This window comes from Wyeomyia smithii, chromosome 3 (genome assembly GCF_029784165.1).
Source record: "Wyeomyia smithii strain HCP4-BCI-WySm-NY-G18 chromosome 3, ASM2978416v1, whole genome shotgun sequence".
NCBI lineage: Eukaryota > Metazoa > Arthropoda > Insecta > Diptera > Culicidae > Wyeomyia > Wyeomyia smithii.
In genome coordinates, this window is record NC_073696.1 from 251,681,404 (window position 1) to 251,703,899 (window position 22,496).

General features: G+C 40.1%; 1 protein-coding gene across 8 annotated transcripts in view; it reads right to left on the minus strand.

Moving 5' to 3' along the window:
* Positions 1–4,303: 4,303 nt before the first annotated feature.
* LOC129730449 (uncharacterized) overlaps positions 4,304–22,496 on the minus strand; it is a 185,852-nt gene continuing 167,659 nt past the window's right edge. For 6 of the 8 annotated variants that reach the window (XM_055689779.1, XM_055689783.1, XM_055689785.1 and 3 more), the window contains 5 exons: positions 10,118–10,272; positions 8,925–10,049; positions 8,672–8,866; positions 7,282–8,615; positions 4,304–7,166 (listed from right to left, as the gene is read on the minus strand). In XM_055689779.1, coding sequence (XP_055545754.1) covers positions 5,217–7,166; positions 7,282–8,615; positions 8,672–8,866; positions 8,925–10,049; positions 10,118–10,169 — 4,656 coding nt within the window. In that variant the 5' untranslated portion in view covers positions 10,170–10,272 and the 3' untranslated portion in view covers positions 4,304–5,216. Of the gene's footprint in view, positions 7,167–7,281; positions 8,616–8,671; positions 8,867–8,924; positions 10,050–10,117; positions 10,273–10,566; positions 10,715–10,931; positions 10,986–22,496 lie in introns of those variants that run through there. The other 2 variants (XM_055689786.1, XM_055689787.1) reach the window with 2 other exon arrangements.

A 22,496-nucleotide genomic window follows, 5' to 3' on the forward strand; every position in this document is an offset into this window, starting at 1 on the left:
GTGTAGCGCCTATGGTCGTCAATCATTGTCGGCGATGTTGTCATAGGGCCAACAACAGCATTTTACTATCAGCAGTCAAAACTTCCGGACAAACAATCCCATCGTTACGCACAAACGTGAACGACTTCGAGCCGCTTTCGTGCATTGATTTAGCTTTTGCCTTTTCCTTCTTTTTATCGTTCTTTGCGTTGTTTTCAGCCAGGAACGCTTTGCAATTCCGCATACGATGTCCCAGTTTGCCGCAGTGGTAGCAAAAAAAAAAAATATCGCACGCTAGCCTGGAGGGCTAATAGCGGTTTCGATCAACTAGATCAGTTGAGAGAATTCGTTATCGACATTGTTTTTTGGCACATTTTGCATGTTGTAGGATAAGTACAACAATACACTGTGCCCCAGTGCGGAGTCAAGAAAATTTCCAGCTCGAAAAGATCCTCGACCTGATCGGGAATCGAACCCGACATCACAACCGTGTGTGGGAGAGCTAGACGACCGACATCGCTAACCACAGAACCACGGGGACCACATGCCGCAGTGGTAGCGCACTGCACCTTTATGCGACGCACGCGTTCCGTCCATGCGTAACGCTTGCTCGTCAAAACCGGACCTCGTCCTCGCAGAATTGGCGCCACCATCAGGCACTCCTTCATTTCGAATCCAGAATTTTCGAGACGGGCATACATTTTCTCGATTTCTGGCAAGTAGGACTCCATGTTTTCACGTACCTTGAAGATTCGTGATCTGCCGGAGAAGGGTCACCCGCTACCACAGCGTGGTCTTTTCATGATAGTCCTTCAGCGCCTTCCACGTATCTTTTCGTCGCCCACTTTCCATGCAGTCGTTACTGGGTACGGGGGAGTTTCTGATTCTACGTACGTCCAGAGCTGCTCCCTCCGCAACAACGCCTTCACAAAGAACGACCATGATTGGTAGTTCGAACTGCTCAGCTTGACGATCTTTGCCCACACCATTTCTTCGATAAAAAATAAATATAATTAGGCAGGGAATCTTCGGGACTTAAGGGGGAAGACGTTTACTTGAGATTGAACTAGTAATTAGAATTTTTTTCCACTTAGTTGCTATACAAACTACACAACCCATTGCTAAGAGATTGCATGATGTTGCACGCCATCAAAGCGATGGTTGCCTAGATCCATCACTCCATGGCTTTTCTACGTCATGAAAGTTTTATGTCATTAAATACATTCAGTCAGCATCAACGAAAACTTCTATTTGTTCTCAGGACTAACTGGTCGGGTTTCAAACTCATTTTCACGTCTTGTTCAGTTGTCGAATCCTTAACGTAGACGACGAACCATATTATCGCCGTTCACCGTGATCCCAGGAGAAAACCACATACATACTGTATTTTCTAGGTCCTCATTCCAATATGCTATACTCACACCTGCGTGCTTAATGAGGTTCCTTTGGTTGGCAGTGGAAAAAAGTGCGTGGAACGTTTTTTGTTTCACAACAAAGGCAAAAACTTCAGGCTTCGATGAAAGCTAGGCCGTAACAGGGATGACTGTCGCAACGTCGAATACGGAAGTTGAGTTGAGCTAGTAACTGAGGGTAGTCCACCTCCCGTCCAGACCAAACAATAGAAACATGTTATGTATAGGATAAGTCTTACTAGTGAGCAATACAACGCTATAACTATAACTATTGCAGTTCGTTGAAATCGCGAGCTATCTTGGAGATAAATCCCAATTGTCGGTTTGCTTTAGATACTATCTAGAAGTAGACAAGATTGAGGTCCAATTTTGAGTCAAGTAGAACACCAAGATCAGTCACACGATCAACGCTGCAAAGCGTATCATTTTTTTATAGTTATTGTATAGAGTTGGTTTTCAGAGCGGTGGAACGTCATTACCGCACACCTTAGAACACTGAAAATGAGTTTATTACGTTCGCACCAGTTTACTAAAGTGTTCAACAAAGCTTGAAGACAATGGCAATCCTCGAAAGAGTAAACTACAGCATACAGTTCAAAGTCATCTGCATAAATGAGCTTGCATCTATCTCCCAACAGAGCTCGTTGAAGAATAACGTGAACAGAAGTTGCTTCCCTGTTGATACCCTGGAAGTACTGATGAAAGCTGAAGAAACACATGAGCCGAGTCGCACCCGAAGAGTTATTCCACTCAAATACAAGTTCAATCATGTTATAAGCTGCTCGGATATTCCAAGTCGAGCAAGCTTTTCCCACTGATATCAGATGCATGTCCAGGTCTTCTTTGCTTCACTATCCTGCCCATAGCAGTGAATTTGGCAATCACCTCCAAATTAGCGCACATGTGAGAACTGGCACCAGAATAAACAATTCTCTTGGTCACTGGTGTTTCACTTACAGTGAAATCGAAATCTTCATCAACAGATTCCACTTTTCTCGCCTTCACCGGTTATGTAGCAACTTTCTTAGTCTCCTTGACAACGGATTTTTCTTTTTGAAAAAAAAACTCAAACACTGCTTCTGCCACAATCTATAAGCTCGCACTTTGTGACTGGCCTTTTGTGACAAAAGAAGACTCTCATTTTCCCGTCCGATTTCAACGCCGCCGATTCAACCGAAACCATTTCGCTCAGTTCCTGAATCTTTTCAACGATTTTATCCGTCACAAGGGCCAGTGTAAGTTTTTCATTCGACCGGTTTTCCAGGGTGGTTGTCAGAACATCAAAAGAACTCGGTAGACTTCGGAACACTAGAACTAGCTGCAAACTGTCATCCAAATTTGTACAGGCGTTAGCCCGTTTCCATACTGCATTAATTTCATTTGTCAGTTTAGTAATTCCGGATCTTTCCATCTTCAACTTTATATGGCCCACAACCTATTGTACTTGAAAATGGCGGTCGTAGATCGAATATTCTACTGAAAAAAAATACGTATTTACTTGACGATGGACAAATTTGGAATGAATGAAATTTGGAATTACGAAGGAAGACTCGATGTAGGAAAAGAAGCGTTTTAAGCAAAATTCTACGACAGCTCGAGACATCAAGATCATTATCGGGAACATGAACACTCAGATTGGAAGGGAAGGAGTCTGAAGTACTTTCTTTCCCCGCAAACACATCCATAAAACCATCTGACCAACGTACAACGTTGACCATTTTCTCATCGACGGCCGGTACTTCTCAGACATTACTAATGTATGCAGTAATCGCGGTGCAAATATTGACTTGGACCATTACCTTGTTGCGGTATGCTTGCGCTCGAAAATGTCGGCCGTGTATCACGCACGGCCTAACCAATCCCCGCGGCTCACCATCGAGCAGCTCAGGGACTTCCAGGCTGCGGAAGAAGCACGCAACAGCTTGAAACAGTACTATTTACGGCTAAAGGACTTGGCGCATTGCCTCTCGAGAACGGCTGGTACAAGATACGCACAGCTCTCAGGGAGGCACTGATCGGCAATTCGACTGGTATGACGGGGAATGGCAGCAATGAATGAAAAGAACCAGACCTGTGCGATATACCTGGGTAAGTAAACGAAGAAGAATAAGGTCAAGTACAAACGGGCACGTAACGACATGATCTCGATGTTCAGACGCAAGAAGCGCAAGAGGATCGTGAACATGAGGAGCTCGAGCAACTATCTCGTGTCAGCGATATGCGAATGGGAACCCACTCATGGATGACAGGTGGAAGGAATATTTCGATACAGAAAGCAGGAGCGGAACGAAACTGACCTAGAAGTACCAGCAGCAGGTGACCGAGTACCAGCCCCCGATGTTTATAAAGTTCGTTGTAAGATTGGGAAGCTGGAAAGCAACGAAACTACCGGCAAAGATGAATTGCCGAGCGAGCTCTGAAAAAGCGTTGGCTGCCTACTATGCTGGGCCATTTCCAGGATTTGGGAGAAGGAATAGCTGACAGTCGGCTACCCCATCTATTGAAAGGGCGACAAGACATTATTTTTACCTCCCAAATGATGTATAAATGTAAATTTAATATCTAAAAACACTTTTTAAACATCTGGTTTGGTTTATGAAAACTATGCAATGTTAGCTAAACATTGATCAAGTAGTGGTAAAAGAATTAAATGGAAACATTGCTAACCCTTAATTTCTAAACATTGATAGTTTAATCATTCTGAAAGACATTTCTTCCAAAAACTTTTTGAGACGTTTAGGTCGGGCATGTGCTTATCAAACCCTCATTTAAAAATTTGTCATCGACGTTTCAACTGTTCCAAATTTTTGTTGGTGTAATTATAGATATATTGTGAATTAACACTACGAAAAAACCTAAAAAGTTGCTTTCTCTATTGAATTTCTATCGATTAGATCACACGCGCCCTCTGCTTCCATTAGTAATAATATCAGTTTATTTCAAAAAGTATGTTTTAATCGAAAATGTACATCCTGGATATCCCGTTAGAAGTTTATCATCGTTTTATATCGATTCTTCCTAGTGCTCTAGCTGTGATAACTTGCCGTTTACATCCTAAGGAAACCTACTAGAACTACGTTTCAATAGTACACCTAGCAATTAATGACTGACTGATGATAATTCTTTCTTTCCATTTCACGTGTGTGTGTGTTTGTGTAAAAACTGTGGTTGTGAGCGTAAGTTTTCTTGGATCAAAAGAAAAACATTCGCTGAAGGGTAAGGATAAAATCAACAAAAAAAAAACTAATTATTAATGATTAATACCCGAGTGATTGAATTCATTATCGTTTTGCTGTATTAGTCTAGGCAGCATAAATCTGCAGGTGTTTATTTTCTTGTTTAATTGATATTTTATTAGTGTTGCCTGTTCAAATCTGTCACACAGATGCTGGGAGGCTTGGTGTCAGGCAACAGTTACTATTATATTATCTCATAGTTGTGCTCGTGTGGATTACCTACAGAGTCGCCCCTTTCGGCAACCCGCCCGGGGGAAATGGCTACAAAAACACCTTTTACCTTTGGTCCCGTATTCAAATAACAAATTACGTGGAATTGACCTCGTTTTAAGACAAATTTACCGATGTTTAAAATTTATGTATATGCTTTATTACATGTTGAAGCGTGCTATTTAAAATGAAAACGCTTCAGGGGAAAAGTTTGCTGTGCCAATACAGAGAAGAAAATTTAAAACAGGGGGAACAACAAAGTAATAAGTTAATAACGATTCAATCTACTATCCAGCTTCCGCCTTGGGTAGTCGTAGAGTGAATGGGAAAGAAAGTTAGATAATAAACATTAGGATACATTATTAAGTTAGGTTAGGGCTTACTGCGAAGGTGCTTCTTCACCAGCGCTAGGGTCCTTACTGCGTAGCTTTTCTCTGTTGAAGCACCGAATGGCGTCCAGCAAGGCCGATCGCGGATCCGCCTCGGGTGGCGGGAGTTGTTTTTTAACGATTGCTCCGCGAACCACTGGAGTTGTAAGTTTTGCCGTCACCGGTGGAGGTGGTGGTGCAGCAGCTACGCTCGGAACCGTACCATCCGTTGCAGGTGGTGTGGATACAGGTGCGGGCGTGATTGTAGGTGATTGCTTAACGGGTTCGGGGGCTGCTTGGGCCAGAATTTTGTCCTTTAGACCGGTTCGGCGAAGCGTGTTCTGTCCGAAAGGCAAAGCGGGTGCTGTTGGTTGCGCTGGTTTTTCCTTTCGGACTGGAGTGCTTTTTAGAATGGCGGTGGAAAAATTAGTCGATTCAATCATAGAACCCGGACGGGCCTTCGATGCCACAGGTGGTTCTTTTTCGTCAATCGATTTGAAACCACGCACAACCGGTTGAAATTTGTTGTGACCATGAGTAAGTCGGTTAATGGTGGCGGTACCATTGGGCATTACTGCCGATTGGCTACGAGAAAATGTCTCATAGAAGAACGGTTTATCGATCGGTTTCTGTGCAACGGGGGGTGGTACAACATTTTTCTTGTACTCAACGGCGCGAACAATCGGAAGACGCTCTTTATCGGAATGCGCGGAAACCGTTTCAATTTGAGTTGCTTCTTGCGAGAGTGCAGAATCGCCGCTTTTCAATGGCACTTGTTCATGGGGAACTGGGCAGTCGACTCCGTTCTGTTTCTCCGCTGATGGCGCTGGGGTTGTATTGACGCTAATTTTGGTAGTATTATTTACATTTCTGTACCCTCTCGGTAGGGTCGAGCTTCCTCCGAATCGGTAATCACGATCGGATTTAATCGAAACATCTATTTTTGGCCGTTCGCTCCAGGTGGTAAAGTTAATGGTTGGAGGGCCCTTGTATTCCCACTTCTGCTCGCTGATTCCATTACTTTGAGCATTAACCGTCACACTAACACCACTGCTAGCAACGGTCGTACTGGTGGTGGTAATATTTACCACGGAGGTTTGCGGTTGTGGCTTGTTTGCAGCGGCCGACAGTTGCTTGGTTTGTAACTTCTCATCATCGCTTTTGGACTCGTTGGACACGTCGACTACAATTTCGTCGTTGTCGATAGTTTTAGGACACACCGGTTGCTCAATTTCAACCTTTTTCTCCGGCACCAGCTTGACTGTCGGCTTTAATTCCTCTTCTTCTTCAACCACCTGCTTTTCCTCCTCTAGTTGCTCAATTTTCCGTTCTATCATGCTTTCCCGTCGGACAATGCCGTTACCTCGGAGAACCTCGCTTTTATACTGCACCAATGTGGAGATATCGGTAAAACTGTTCCGTTTGATTGCCGACATCGGTAAAATTTCCTTCTCTTGAACAGAGTGCAAAGTTTCGCCAGCCAGATTGCTTCTCGACGTATTGAGAATGTTTTTGATTACTTCCAGACTTTGAAGCGAAGGCGAATCACAGATGCTCATTTCGCTGGTCGACTTACGCCGCTGGCTTGGTTGTGAGAACCGATTCTCGAACTTCTGTGCCCCGATCAACGAAATGTACGACGTACTGCGAGGTGTCAGCTTCAGCCCGTTAACGCTATTCAACGATTGGATATAATCCGAGCGGGTCGAATGGAACGAATCCGAGCGATTGATGTTGCGTGGTGTGCTGTTCAACACGGTTAAACTGCGTCGTTTGACCGGACCAGGATCTTTTTTGTTGTTGTTGCTACCGAGGGGAGTTCCAACGTTGCGATTAGTTGATTCGTCTTCGTCGCTGCTCAGTTTGCCTCGGTGAGTGGAGTCGGAAGAAACCGTGCGACGTACAACAAAGTTGCCCTCCTCGTCGCTAGCATATTTGGGTGCAGTGGGTGGTATAACGACCTGCAAGGATCGACGAAGGTAGATAGGTCAATAGTTTAAAGTTTAAAGGCTAAATTTAGAGAAGATTTTGTCAAAAAATAAAATACCAGCCATGATAAAATATGTCATAACTCACCTGTTCCTCTTTCTCGTTGTACATTTCGGCAGGTTGTGGGCTCAAAACTTCCCTGACTTCGCCGACATTGTTGTAGGTGCTTATTTTAAACGTACTCAAACTGCTCCTATTAGCACCGGGAATTTCCTCCTCCTCGATTTTCTTCCCACCAGTCAATACTTCCTTAAGCCCATTCTCGTCTTTGATGACATGACTCAGCTCGCTAATGACTTCGGTCTTTCGTTTCACCACCACCAGTTCTTCATTCTCCTTCGGTGCAATCGGTTCCGTTTCAGCAAGCGCCACAGCCTGCGTGGGTTTTACCTGGTTCCGTTTGACAACGACCGCAAAATCATCGACTACCGTTTCCTCGTTCAATTTGGCACATTTCATAATATCACTCTCGTTGCACTCCTGCGGTTGCTCCTTTGGCTGCAATACACCACTCCCCTCGATGGAGTCCTTCAAATCCTGCAGCTCGCTTTGTTTCAACTTTTCTTTGCGCTTTTCCAACGTTTGGATCATCGATTCGCGCAACTCACTGCCATCCCGGTAGCTATCCTCGATGTCGGACGGGATCAAACCAGGCGTTAGAATTCTACTGCCGGTGCCGTCCTCACTCTCGTTTGGCGTCATCGTGGACAATGAATGCTCTTCCAGTGTTTCCATGGAAGCCAACCCACTCTCGTCTATCAGGATTTTCTCACGAATAATCGGTCGAATCTCCTCCGTATCATCGGAACCAATCGTCAGCTGGTCCGTCATTACGGTAGTGTTCTCAACGTAGGTCGATTGCAGATCGAAATAACGTTGCTTCTCATCGTACTCGCCGGATTTGATAGACGAATCGGCGAATTTCGGCGGAGCCGGTAGAGTGTAGGTCCACTCTTCTGCGGGGCTCGGTGAACGATTGGATTTACCCTCCGGAATGCGCAACTCCTGACCGGATTCAATGTTGTAGATTTTAATGTCTTCCTCCGAACTGTTATCACCGTTAGAAAGTCGTCGATCGGCCTCGGGCCCCGCTTTTTGCTCGCCATTAGTTGCGGCGGAAACAATGTGGACGGTAGAAACGATCGGTGGAGCGACTGCCGGTTTATACTGGGCAGGCGCAGGGTGGTGTCCGTTTGCCGTAGTGGGGGGTGCTTCCTCTTTCACGATTGTTATCGACACCAAGGAAGCTCCACTGGTTGTCGAAGCTTTGGGTGTGCTTGGAGAGGACAACTCCGCCGGTTGGATATCTGCTGTTTGATCAACGTTTAGCATTACTTTTGTTACATTTTGTGGCTGGACAGCAGCGGTAGCTGCCCTGTGCTGGTGTGTGCTGTTGACGGCGTTCAACTTGTTTACAGTTTCTGAAATTTAAAGTGCTGTCAAAATTCTAGAATGGAAGATCCAGATCGCAACCTACCTTTGTTCCGCTGTAATTCATCGGCTTCGCTACGGTTGGAGTCGGTTTCCGATATAATGGTGTCGCTATCGGATGCCATTGTAGACCGGACCGGCGCCCTGGGTGAAGGCGTTGGGACAATTTTCGGTTCCGTCGTTAATTTAGTGCCTAGTGACACACCTCGCGGTGGCGGAGCTGGCGCTTTAGGTTTTTTCGCTGAAAACAAAAATGAAGTCAGTAAGGGGTTATAAATTGAGTCGACCACGTAGAGAACCATTCGAATCAAGGCGCTTTCTGGGTTCCGGAGGCTGCTTTGGACCTTCCTGAAAATCCCGAGGGTCCTTGACTACTTCGGACGAGTTGGATGAAGTGCGAGAGTGATTTACGATATCCACCAGGCTGCCGGCTGTGCCATTTAGTGAACTGCGCTGCAAATTGCCGTTCGGCGGTTGATGATTAATGGTTTCCGGGGGCTCCCGGATGATGTACATTGACGTGGGACGGTTTTTCAGTGTACTGTACGAGGTTTTGGTGTTGATGATGTTGTTTATTTCCTCGACGCTTTCTGGCGTGTGATGACCGTTACCGTTATAATCGCTGGATTGGTTATTGTTGTTGTTGTTATTGTTGTTATTAAAGGAGTCAGTGGTTTTCAGCTCTTTGCTATAGAGATTGGGGGAAGAGACGTGAAAATTTTTCTTGGAGTAGGGAGGCAGCTGCGGTTCCTTGAAGATAGAATCGTCTCTAACCGTTTCCAGGGGACCCTTTTCGGGAATTGAGTTTTGACTAGGAGGCCTAGGTGCGATTCGTTTCTTCCTCGCAGGAGCTACTGGTGCGTGGTGCTGGTTTCCATTGACGCCTCCACGAGAGCTGGAGCTCAGCCCCGAGGAATCCATTGAGTTTAGTGAATTAGAAGAGCTGTAGGGACTAGTCGTTTTCAACGCTACCTTCGAGGTTCGACCTAAATCGGACGAGGATACTGAATTCTCCCGAAGGTTTTTCTGATGCAGCCGGAAGATGTCACTCGTGCTTAATCGGTACTCATTGGTTTGCATATTTTCCAGCTCCCCACGGGACATCAATCGGATTTCGTTCAGTCCAACCTCGCCGATAGTGAGGTCCAGCTCGAATCCCTGGTGAAAGTCGGCCGGATGACGGAATAGATACTTTTGCGCGTCCAGCTGCTTATCACTGCAAACCATGTCCATCAGGGTAGACAAGCGGGTTTTGGCCCCAATTCGTGCCACGTACAGTTGATCCCGCGGTAGCAGGACCGTTATCCGAAAGGTTTGTTCGAACGGAGCGTTGGTCATGGCGGCCAGCGGGACAATTTTGTTGTACTGACTAGTGCTGTCCAGATTGGTCGTCGACCGGCTGAGGTTCGAGGTGGATTTGGAAACTAGGGACGAGAAGCAACGATTACAAGTTAATCACTGAATGAGAAAATGGTATAAACAAAATTATTACCATCTTTGTTTCGTTTGCCAAGTAATCGATTCAAGGTGGAAAGGCCGTTCATTTTGCTAGTGGATCACTCAGAGCGGGCATAAGATGTATGTTCTTTGGGATTGGTCAGATTGCTGCTAGAGTCGTACTCACATAGTTTGACGCTTAATGGGTATCTGTAACGAGAAAAATAAAAAGATTTAGGAAATTGAAACAAATTTAGAAACAGGTTATTGATCTAAAAGCTACTCTTGGCATTTCTTAAATAACATAACTGATGATTAATCGATTCAGCAAGCTGAAGTAGCTTGAGTATATACAAATAGTCGGATAGCAATTATGCGGATCCAATGCCGCAAGGTACCGACACTCCCTTATCAGTGAACACTTCTCCATTCTGACTTATCGCAAGTTTCGCCCATAGAACGTACGGCTGGGGAGATAAGACACGGTCAACTATAAATTCGCACCTCATCGGCTGACCAAGACCAAGACCCAATAGACAGCTTCGTCAAGATTAAATTCCACCGAGGCGGCGCTATTTGATGGCCTTCTACCGCCCACACAATCGCGTGAACAAAATTCCAATTTTGCTTTACGATTCGATTCACTAGAGCTTGCAAGCGAACAGCGCAATAAGTAAAATGCGACAAGTTTCTAGTATCAGCACTGCAGATCTTCGGTCCAAAGGTTTATCACATGGTCTTTACGGGGACACTCTGATTGTTTGCTGTTTCGGAACGATATCAAACTTTCCACCCAAAAAAAAAAAAAAAACGACAGCGAGAGAAAGTAGTAATTCGGAGTCTTGAGAAAATTTGGTAATAAAAGGCACCTTGAACGTGAACAAAACGTCGTCCTTTTATTTCTTGTTATCACTGGCCGAACGATAAGGGTGAACTAAAAACAAAAGTCGTGTTTGCGTGCTAGGTTTGCGGTTTGCGATAACGATAGCTGCCGGTGTGTATAGAGACAGGCACTCGTAGGTGGGTTAGTGGTTCAGTTGATATTTGATGGTAAACACTTTGCCATTAGGGTGAAAAAGGTGGAATTCGTTTGTGATCAGAATGTTTTAATTAAGCCTCTTGATTGATTCATAATGTATGAAATAAAATTCATTTCATGACAGATTTTTTTATAATGGTAAAAGCATGATTATAAGTGGCTTCCTTGCAGCACTTTGAACATTTTTTTTCTAATAAGTGCGGATGACAATCTGCTTAAAAGTAGTTTTTACTTGTATCTTACAAATTTAAAATTTTGAAATGTGCGAAAATTCAAAGCATGGTTTTTTTGTGCTGAAAAAAGTTTCAAAACAACGTGAAACTATTAACCCTCTCCCGCTCACAAGGTTTATCATTAAAATTTAAAGCTTCACGAGAAAATTCAAACTGAACACTTTATAGACTAACTAAAATTACTGTCAACTGTAGTATTTTGAAGAAAATGCCCAGTGATGCTCTGAGGCAGCATATAAAAGTTTATGGAACAATCGTAAGCACAACAAACTATTTAGTGTCAAGATATGATGATTATAATTCTTGGTGCTTTAGAGTCACCATGAGCGGGAAAGGGTTAAAAAACTATACTGATTTGGTTGGTTTTTGTGTTCATCTTTCTCCATCTTCAACCCTAGAAGTCCGAGGAAAAATTTATTTATTTTTCGGGGTCAGAATCAGGAACCAAAAAAAATTTGTTCGATCGAGTTGATCACAAATTTATTTTACTATAGAGTCAATCTAAGTGATACATACAATAAAATTCAGTGGAAAAGGTATGTTACCTAACAATATTACTAAGCAAAACAGAAGTAGTGCTGAGCAACGAATGAGTTGAAAACGTTGAAAATAAAAATTTATTCAAAATTGAGGGTGCATATAATTGAGGTATAACTGAATCCATTAGGTTCAAATACATTGAAATCTAAACATTCCTGAATTCGATTGCCTCCTGATAAAATACAATACTGGATGCTACTCTAAAGATCGAAATTTTAGGATCTTATTGTGAAAATGTTCATTGAGCAGACAGTATGTGAAGTAAAGAGAGCGAAAAATAAGCGAACTGGAAATGTGATACAGATTTGGAAAAATACACCGCATCCCGACGGGAAAATGTCTCTAGATTTTTTTTATTATACCTTTTTTCAGGTTTCATTGTAATAACAATTTTTTAAATTTATAAAAAAATTAAAATCGCGAAATGTAAAAACTGAACTAGAACTAACAAAAAATTTTGGGTGGAATTGATATTACAGACTGAATCGAATGCAAAAAATTTATAGTTCCATTTATACGATCCATGATTCAGAGGTTTTTTTTAAACAGGATTTTCAACACTATTTTTATTGAACGAGAGAAGATGTACTATGTTTCATCATCGAGTTTTTTGGAAACAAATCTAGGAGAAATACTGCCAAATACTAAAAGTAAAAAACTGTTGCGTGTCTGCGAGGGCTATACTCTTGTTATCTACTTCCTTGCGACACGAGAAGAATTTCTTTGTCCTCCTTCTTAGTCCGCAACACTATACAACGTGTTATTTTGTTGCGTGACTGAGCTAGACATACGAAACTGGGGAAATGAAACAACTTGAAAAAAGTGGAGCCACTTACAAAATTAGTTAGAAGAATTCGATTGTCTTCCTTCTAAGTCGCAACACGATACACCGTGGCTGAGAGCTCCATCCGGTTCCACTGTTTGCTAACACGAAATAGGATTCATTTTTCGTGCATTGTAACAGGAATGTAAAAAAATCTTTTTGCTTTTGCGAAATTGGGAAAATGACGAAACTTGAAAAAAGGCGGAGCCACCTACAACATTAATTCAACATAAATATTGCGAAACAAGACGATATTAAAATTGAAATCTTTCTAAAATAAAAACCAGACAAAATAAAGCATGAATATTAGATCAGTGCGGATGTTGTACGAGATCTGATCATAATGCATTTATGCGATAACAATGGTTCATTGAACTTTTCCATGTTCATCACGACTCGATAATTTTTGTACATTTGTGTTGCATAAGACATACAATTTTTTTGTGTCTTGCGAAATTGAAGAAATGGCATACAGACAGGTTCGAATTATCGCGGGTTGGGAACCAAAAACGTCTAAGTGTTGATTGAGAAAAATACTTAGTAAAAAAAACCCTCCGCCCTCCTAAATATCCGGAATGACCGTCAAGGACAATTTTGAATACTGGTCGTAAGGCGTCTGTTTTTTTTTTTTCTACAGCTTTTCTTGATGGTTTACTTTACGCGGATTTTTGAGTTAACGCGGTTTTTTGAATTACGGCGGTTTTTTACGCGGACCGTAACTCGAAAAAGTGGCTCCACTTACAACATGAATCTAAAATGAATGTTGCGTTTCCCTGTTGCTTGATAATTTATTTGTTCGCCTGTTTGGATTTGCAAAGATAGTCTAATTATTATGTCGGAAGTTTGAGAAAAACTTTTCCTATTGATTATGATATTTCTCGCGTAATTTTTCAAAAGGACCTATATAACATTGAGAGACTCTCTTTGTTTACTTTCTCTTTGATCAATAACTATGTTGTTTTTTCCATATTTCATAACACTCAATGCATAGTAAGCAAGACAGTATTACGATCTCTCGATTAAGGGAAAGAAAGCTTGGAAAATATTTATAATGACGACATATTTAACTAAACAAAGTGAGAGAGGAGAGAATCTCTCATTGTTACTTAGGTGCTTTCGAAAAATTACACAAGATTTGTGTTCAAGATCTGATTGGTGAAAGAAATAATGCTTGCATTATAGTTCGATTCTACGCTATATCAACCTATTCTCAGCTGTAGAAGCGAGCCGGTTGATTGGTTGAATGCAGTGAAATTAAATTAGGGAACATCCATAAATGACGTAGCTTTTTTAAGAGTTTTTTTGACACCCCCCTCCCCCATCGTGGCATTTCGTCACAAAATCAGGACCCACTCTAGATAATTACGTAGCTTTGTAACAACCCCCCCCCCCCTACACATGATAATTCTTTTTGCAAATTTTATTATCAAAAACATACGGTGTCATCATAAATGAAAAACAAAAGACAAGAAAGTAATAAAAATAATCCAAAACATACAAAACAGTGATAAAAAATAACAATTAGAAAAAAATCCAAATTTTTTTCTTAGTTTCATATTTGCTACGTAGCTTGGTTTGACCTCCCACCCTCCCCCTCGTCACCTTTCGTCACAAAACTGCAAACCCCCTCCTCCCCCCTCGAATGCTACGTCATTTATGAATGTTCCCTTAAAACGATTGATTTTCATCTCAACTTTTCAATAATGTAATATCGAAAAGATGTCGTTATGCCACAAATTTCGGGCAACCTCCACCTGCATTTGCGTTTAAAATACGTTCAGAGGTAGTAACATAATATGCATTATAAGAAATACATTTTTGTTAACTACACTTTCCACAGCTTGCCACCTCACTAAAGTGAGACGTAGTCCTGCGTCAAAACAGAGCACGAATATTTTAAAAACCAGAACGGTTTGTTTATTTGGTGTGACGATAAAAGAAATAAAAAAAATAAACTTAATCGTCTCATTGTTTTGATTTTTTTAATCTACAAATTATGAATTATGAAGATTATGAAGAAATGAGGAGAAAAAGTTAAATTTAAAAAAAAAAAAAAATAAGTAAACAATCTTAAAGCCAGAACGGGTTGTTTGATGGGTATTATTTTGTTCTCAGCAAAGTTATGAATAGTAATTTTGTCTTTTCAGAAAAAATAAACACCGTAAGACAAAATTGATCACCCAGATGATCTCGAGGTACGATGCTGGCCTACGACGACTGGCGTAGGTTCGAGTCACGGCTTGGGAGAGACTGATAGTGTCAGTAGGATCGTAGCGCTACCCCGGAATTGTCCTGTACATCAAACAGTTGGCTGCGAAGTCTGTGTATAAATAAACAGAAGTTCGAGTTCCGAATCGGAATGTAGCACCGAGGCTTTACTTTGCTTTTAAGACAAAATTAAAGAAAACAAAAAACAAAAATATAATTATAAATAGATATCTATAAAAAATAAAACAATTCTAGAAAATCTGACTTCTTGACGTAGACTTATATCTTACTGCAACATTTGGAGGAGTACAAATTGGAAAACAGAAAACACCGAGAGCGTCACGAAAATTGTCCACCTTTAATTGTTTAGAATTTCAACCAAGTTTCCAACCGATTTCCTTCATTTTTACAGCAATCAGCAGATTGGAAAATCATCTATGCACCCACCAAATGCAAAAAATGTAAATGTGGCCGATTTCGACCTCTGATTGATCGCTTAGTGCTTTCCCTACCACGATTGACAGAATATTAGACCTAGTTAACCGAGAATGCACTGTTTGGGCTATATAGGAGCCTGATTTCACTCAAACCAATCAGTTTACTAGTGACCACTAGAATGGTGCTTACCAAGTAGCATAGGATAACGTTAGTGGTAGCAGCAGCAGTCGAGGTACCAGCAGCAGAGCAGTTTAACAAAAAAAAACCCAGTTTTAATATTTTTTTAAATTGTCATTTTTTATTTGGCTGAAACTTAAACCTTCCCAACATAGCATTTTTAAATAACTTCTCAAAAATGAGTCGTCTATGCAGACTCATTTTTGAGAAGCTATTTAAAAATGCTATGTTGGGAAGGTTTAAGTTTAATTATCAATTAAAAATATTTCTAGAGCCAAAACAGTTTGTTCGATCGTTGTGACGTCTTTGGCAAAGTTGTAGATACTAACTTTGTATTTCCGAAAAAAAAATATAAAAAATATTAAAAAACTTTAAAATCTTATATTTTTATGTAAACTACAAATGATTACCTAAGCTCTAAGGACTGTACGATCATGTAGAAATCAAGAAAAAAAGTAATAATTTTTTGAGAATTTTTTTTTATACGAATGTTTCCTAAGAACTTACTTCTGCTCAAACCAATCAACGAACTAGACCCAAAAAAACATGAGCAATTGACTGACCAAGGTTATTCAGGAACAAATCCAAGATCTACGAAACCGCGAGTTTGAACAAAAGTTCCTACAAATCCATCCAATTTCAAAACCGTTTTGGTCTCTAGACAAAGTTGTAAAAAAGAACCATTGTCAGCTCTTACCAGCTGGTTGTTTCTTACGGGATTCGCCAATGTCTACAATTCGAATAGTTTGGCCCCAGAAGAAGCAAGAGTGGCGGCGAATGAGCTCATCGGTGTAGCGAGGAGATCTAGGAATATTAAGGCCCCCGGCTTGGATAAAACATTCAACCTCGAGCTCGAGCACTTGAGCTAGGGTTCTTTTGCGTTTTGTAGCACGTGTCTTCAACCAATACTGGGAGCTTAGCACCTGTAGAAGTTAGCTTAAGTCATCCCAGTATTCAAACCGGGGAAAGATCCTTTTATTCCTAAGAGCTAACACCCAATCAAATTGTTTCCAGCTCTCTCCAAGCTGTTTGAAAAGTCGATCCAAAGCCGACTGTTTTTCTTCACCGATGAGAATGAATAGTGTCCTTCCTGAGAAAAAGTTTGGGTTCCGAAAGGGTAGGTTCACCATCCATCAACATCATTCAGCGGAAAAAGTCAACTGCACAAGCTGCATCGACTAAATTTTCCAATTTATTTGATTAAGAACATCCAAAGCTATCTTCCAGACAGAGCTTCTCGGGTTTCCTTGCACAATGTGTGCTCAGAGCAACTTAACATCGACGCAGGAGTGCCCCAAGGTAGCATCTTGGGTCCACTCCTGTACAACATCCACACCTCGGACATCCCACCTTTTCCTGGGGTTGCTGTGTTATCCCAATTCGCGGATGATACCATGAATAACGGTCGCGTCAACTGAGCTCTGACACGTAGACTGCAGGAAGGCCTAAAGGCTTTGAATGAGTGTTATATAAACTGAACAATTTTGATCAATACGGCTAAGATGGCTAATTTTGATATCGGAAGGCTGTCTACAAACAAATTATCTACCCCCCTTTGGGTACGCAGTCACTAGTTTGGACAGGCCGTGCCCGGACACACAGGTTGAGGCTCAAGCACGTGCGGAATACAGTTTTAAGCGTGGTATTTAATATACAACAATGTACAACATTGAAGTGCACGAATTCGCAAACTTGGAAGCACCACCATGCATGTGATCATTTGCATCAATTTAATAAATTTATTGAATTTGATTTATCAAATTTAATTTGATGAATTCAATAAATTTGATAAACTACAAACAAAATATTCAAACATTGTACTTCACTTTATATAAAAATCTAATCAAATAAACAAAAGAGAAAAAATCAACTAAAATCGAAATGCTCCAAAAGCAAAACTCATAAACTGTTACAATATTTTAAAATCTAAAGACAACAATTGGAATAAATTGGAATTTAGTAAAAAAACCTAAATTAATCCACCTAGCGATCAGACTCAGCCTTTCTCATTCACACTTATTATTTGTAAAAATAGATTGACATGAATGCCTAAATCCCAAAAGGTATATTCACTCTTTGGGTTCTAAAATATTGATGTTGTAATTGAAGTATAAAATATGAAATTTGACGTAATGTTAGTGCTTCAGAAATAGCGAAATATAAGAAATGACTCTTAATTTCGAACAATTTAATCACGAACGATACCGGGAACGTTTAAATAGTACGATACCACATTTAAATCATGTTGAGGACATATATATTGATCAAATCAGTTATTGTGTTGAATAGTCTTTGAATTTCTTCTCTTTACAAAACTTTTGAACAGTATATCAAATTTTTTGAAGTTTGTTATTTGTAAGTTTGAGAAATGACTCGTTTGTATGACACAAGTTATGTTCAAATAAGTCGTGTAATACTTGAGATAATAGACTTTCGTTCTTTTACAAATCAAAACATAACGGTTGCTTAAGTTTGATTACAATCAAATGAAAAGGGAACGTATGGGGGAGCCAAACTTTGAAACCACGTGTTCAATCATAATTCATCAGTTAACCCTTAACTATCCCGTTCATTCGATATCAATATTGTTAAAATCTGTTGTGTAGTTTCTAAGTTAATGAAGTTTAGTGATTTTCACATTTCGATACATTACAGACGAAGATACAATCCGATTACAGCAAAATTCAATAGGGTGTTATGAGGCAGCTAGACCTTTCATTTGATACTAATTCTGTGGAAATCGGGTCTGAGAAAAGTGAGTGAGCCCAAGTAGTCATCAGAATATGTTTCTTTTCATAGCTGGATTTCCCCTTTTTCAACATAACCGGAAAAGTAATAATCCGTCTGCAAAAAAAAAATCATTAGGGTCTTATGGGGCAACAACACTTTTTATATGACACTGATTTTATGAAAATCGGTCCAGCCATCTCTGAGAAACATTAGTGAGACTAAACAGTCTCCAGAACACGTTTCTTTCTGTAACTTCTGAACCATATGTTCAATCTTCATAAAATTTAAAAATTGAGGGTTTTTGGTGGCCCGTTCATTTGAAACCAATTTTGTTCAAATCGGTTGTGTAGTTTCTGAGATATTGATGTTTCGTGATTTTTACATTTTGATATATAACCTCTAAACTAGAAATCAAATTACAATGAAATTCAATAGGGTCTTATAGGGCAACTAGACCTTTCATTTGCAATTGATTTCATTAAAATCGATCCAGCCATCTCTGAGAAAATCGAGTGAGATTGGGAGAGCGTTACACACACACATGCAGAAAATGCTCAGCTCGTCGAACTGAGTCGAGTGGTATACGACATTCGGCCCTTCTAAGCACTTTTATACATTTAGTTTTAGCAGTGATTGCTATACCTTTCTAGGAGAAAGGCAAAAAGTGAAATGATAGAAATGACTTTTAATTTCAACTTCAATCCCGAGCAAGGCCGCAAACATTGAAATAGTACAATATTAAATTTAAATGATGTTGAGGCCACATATTTTGATCGTAGCTATCGTTTTGAACAGTCTGCGGGTTTCGTTTCTTTCTAAAACTATTGGCAGGTGAATGTTTTTAGTGGTAACAAATATGTTCCATAATCGACCTCAGACAACATTTTGGATTGTGAGATGGCAACTTCCGGTTTCTGGAAAACTGCCGAAAATGGCCGATTTCCACCCAATATAATAATATCCGGATCTAGAATAATACACAGGAGCTAAAATCGACCACAGATAGCATTTTAAATTCTAAGATGGCGACTTCCGGTTTCTGAAAACAGCTGAAAATGACCAAATACCACCCAATATGAGTTTTTCTTTAACCAGTATGCCGTTCAAAATCCAGAAATTGTCTCCAAATTCCATTATGAAATCCAAAATGGCGACTTCCGGAGTCGGAAAAACAGCGCAAAAGACCAAATACCACCCAATATGGGTATTTCCGGAATCGTAATGATGCACCGGAGCCACAAATCGACTTCAGACAACATTTTGAATTGTAAGATGGCAACTTCCGGTTTCTGAAAAACAGCCTGAAATGGACGATTCCCATTGAATATGAGTATTTCTGGAACCAGAAAGATGCACAGAAGCCTAAAATTGATCACAGACACAGTCTTGAATTTCAAGATGGTGACTTCCGGTGTCTGGCAAACAGTTGGAAATGACCAAATACCATTCAATATGAATGTTTTCGGAACCATAATTACGCCCAGATGACAAAAATTGATTTCACAGGCAATTTTAAAGTTCAAAATGACGACTTTCGGCTTCTGAAAAACAGTCCAAAGTGACCAAATATCACCCAATATGAGTTTTTCTTTAACCAGTGTCCTAAATACCATTTTGAAATACAAGATGGCGACTACCGGTTTGTGAACAACAGCTTAAAATACTATCCAATATGAGTATCTCTGGAACCAGAATGATGCAAGGAGCTAACAATTGTCCTCAGGCACCATTTTGAATTGCTAAATGGCAACTTCTAGGCAACAGTGGGAAATGACCGACGAATACTCAATATGGATATTTCCGTAAACGTGATGATGCATAGAAACCAAACATTGACCCTGGACACCATTTTGAATTTAAAGACGACCACTTTAATTTTTGGAAAACAACCTAAATAACTAAATACCTCCCAATATAGGTATTTCCGGTGTCAGATTGATGCCAGAAAATCTGCTAAGAATGACCGAATACCACTCAATATAAATATATTTAGAGTTAAAGCGATGTACACAAGCCAACAGTCGAGGATGTTGTCATTTCGATTAAAACCAATCATTTCAAACGATTTGTTATTTGACTTTGATCATATCCTATGGCCGATTCGTCGTGCATTTGCAGACTTTCAACACATCGCAAGGAATCAATAAATTTGAAACGTTCAAATAGTACGATACCACACTCAAATTATGTTAAGGCCACATATATCGATCAAAGCAGGTATAGTTTTAAATAGTCTTTGAATTTCTTTTCTTTCCATAACTCTTGAGCCACATATCAAATTTTTATGAAGTTTGTTATTTCTGAGTTTGAGAGATGACTCGTTCGTATGACACTAGTAATGTTCAAATAAGTCATGTACTCTTTGAGATAATAGACTTTCGTTGTATTGTTAACAATTTAATACATAACAGTTGCTTAAGTTCGATTATAATCAAATGAAATGGGAACGTATAGGGCAGCCAAACTTTGAAACCACGTGTTCAATCATAATTCATCAGTTAACCCTTAACTAGCCCGCTCATCTGATATCAATATTGATCAAATCGGTTGTGTAGTTTCTGAGATAATGAAGTTTCGTGATTTTCACAAGTCACAAGGTACATTACAGATGAAGTTACAGTTCGATTACAGTAAAATTCAATATTGTCTTCTGAGGCAGCTAGACCATTCATTTGACACTAATTTTGTGGAAATCGGGTTAGCCATCTCTGAGAAAAGTGAGTGAGTCCAAGTAGTCATCGGAATATGTTCCTTTGCATAGCTGGATTTCACATTTTTAAACATAACAGGCAAACTAATAGTCCGATTGCAAAACAAATCAATGGGGTCTTATGGGGCAACTTGACCTTCCATTTGACACTGATTTTATGAAAATCGGTCCAGCCATCTCTGAGAAACATGAGTGAGATTAAACAGTCTTCAGAACACGTTTCTTTTCATAACTTTTGAACATGTTCAATCTTTATGAAATTCAAAACTTAAGGGTTTTCCAGGTAGCCCGTTCTTTCGAGACCAATTTTGTTCAAATCGGTCGTGCAGTTTTCGAGATAATGATGTTTTATGATTTTTACTATTTGATACATAACCTCGAAACTAAAAATCCGATTACAATGAAATTTAATAATTTAATTTAATCTTATGGGACAACAAGACCTTTCATTTGCAATTAATTTCATGAAAATCGGTCCAGCCATCTCTGAGAAAAGTGAGTACACACACACACACATACAGAAAATGCTCAGCTCGTCGAGCTGAGTCGAGTGATATATGCCATTCGGCCCTTTGGAGCACTTTTATACTTTCGGTTTTGCAAGTGATTGCTATACCTTTCTAGGAGAAAGGCAAAAATCGGCCAGACCATACATACCCACACACAAACATATACACCTATACATGCATATATGCAGAAAATGCTCGATTCGTCGAACTGAGTTGAGTAGTATATGACATTTGGCCATTTCAATCATTTTTCTACCTTTTAATTGGCCAGTGTTCGTTAGGAGAAAGACAATATGTTTACTTTCATTATGTGATTTCACATTTTTATGAACAACGGACACAGTTACTATCCGATTGCAATGAAATTCAATAGCAACCTATGGGGCAACTAGACCTTTCATTTGACACTAATTTCGTGAAAATCGGTTCTGCCATCTCTGAGAAAAATGAGTGAGTTTAAACAACCTCAGGATAACTTTTCTTTACATAACTTTTGAACCATATGTTCAATCATAACAAAATTCAAAAGTTAAGGGTTCTAGGGACAGCCCAATCATTAGAAACCAGTTTTATTGAAATCGGTTGAGTGGTTTCTGAGATATTGATGTTTCGTGATTTTTACATTTTGATACATAACCTCTAAACTAAAAATCCGATTACAATGAAATTCAATAGCAACCTATGGCGCAACTAGACCTTTCATTTGCAATTAATTTCATGAAAATCGGTCCAGCCATCTCTGAGAAAAGTGAGTGAGAAAAAAAAGTTGCACATACACACACACACACACACACACACACACACACATACACACATTCGAAAAGTCAATTTTCATTGCCTCCAGAATTTTGGGTATTGTACGGGCAAAATTATTATCTACAACTTCGCCGAAGACAGTAAACCATTTTGGCTCTAAAAATACTTTTATCAATAATTGACACTTAATTATATATTTCAAAGTTCTATCTGTTAATGCTCTTCCAAAAAATATAGGATATCTGTTCTCTTATTGTTATGACCCTCGTTA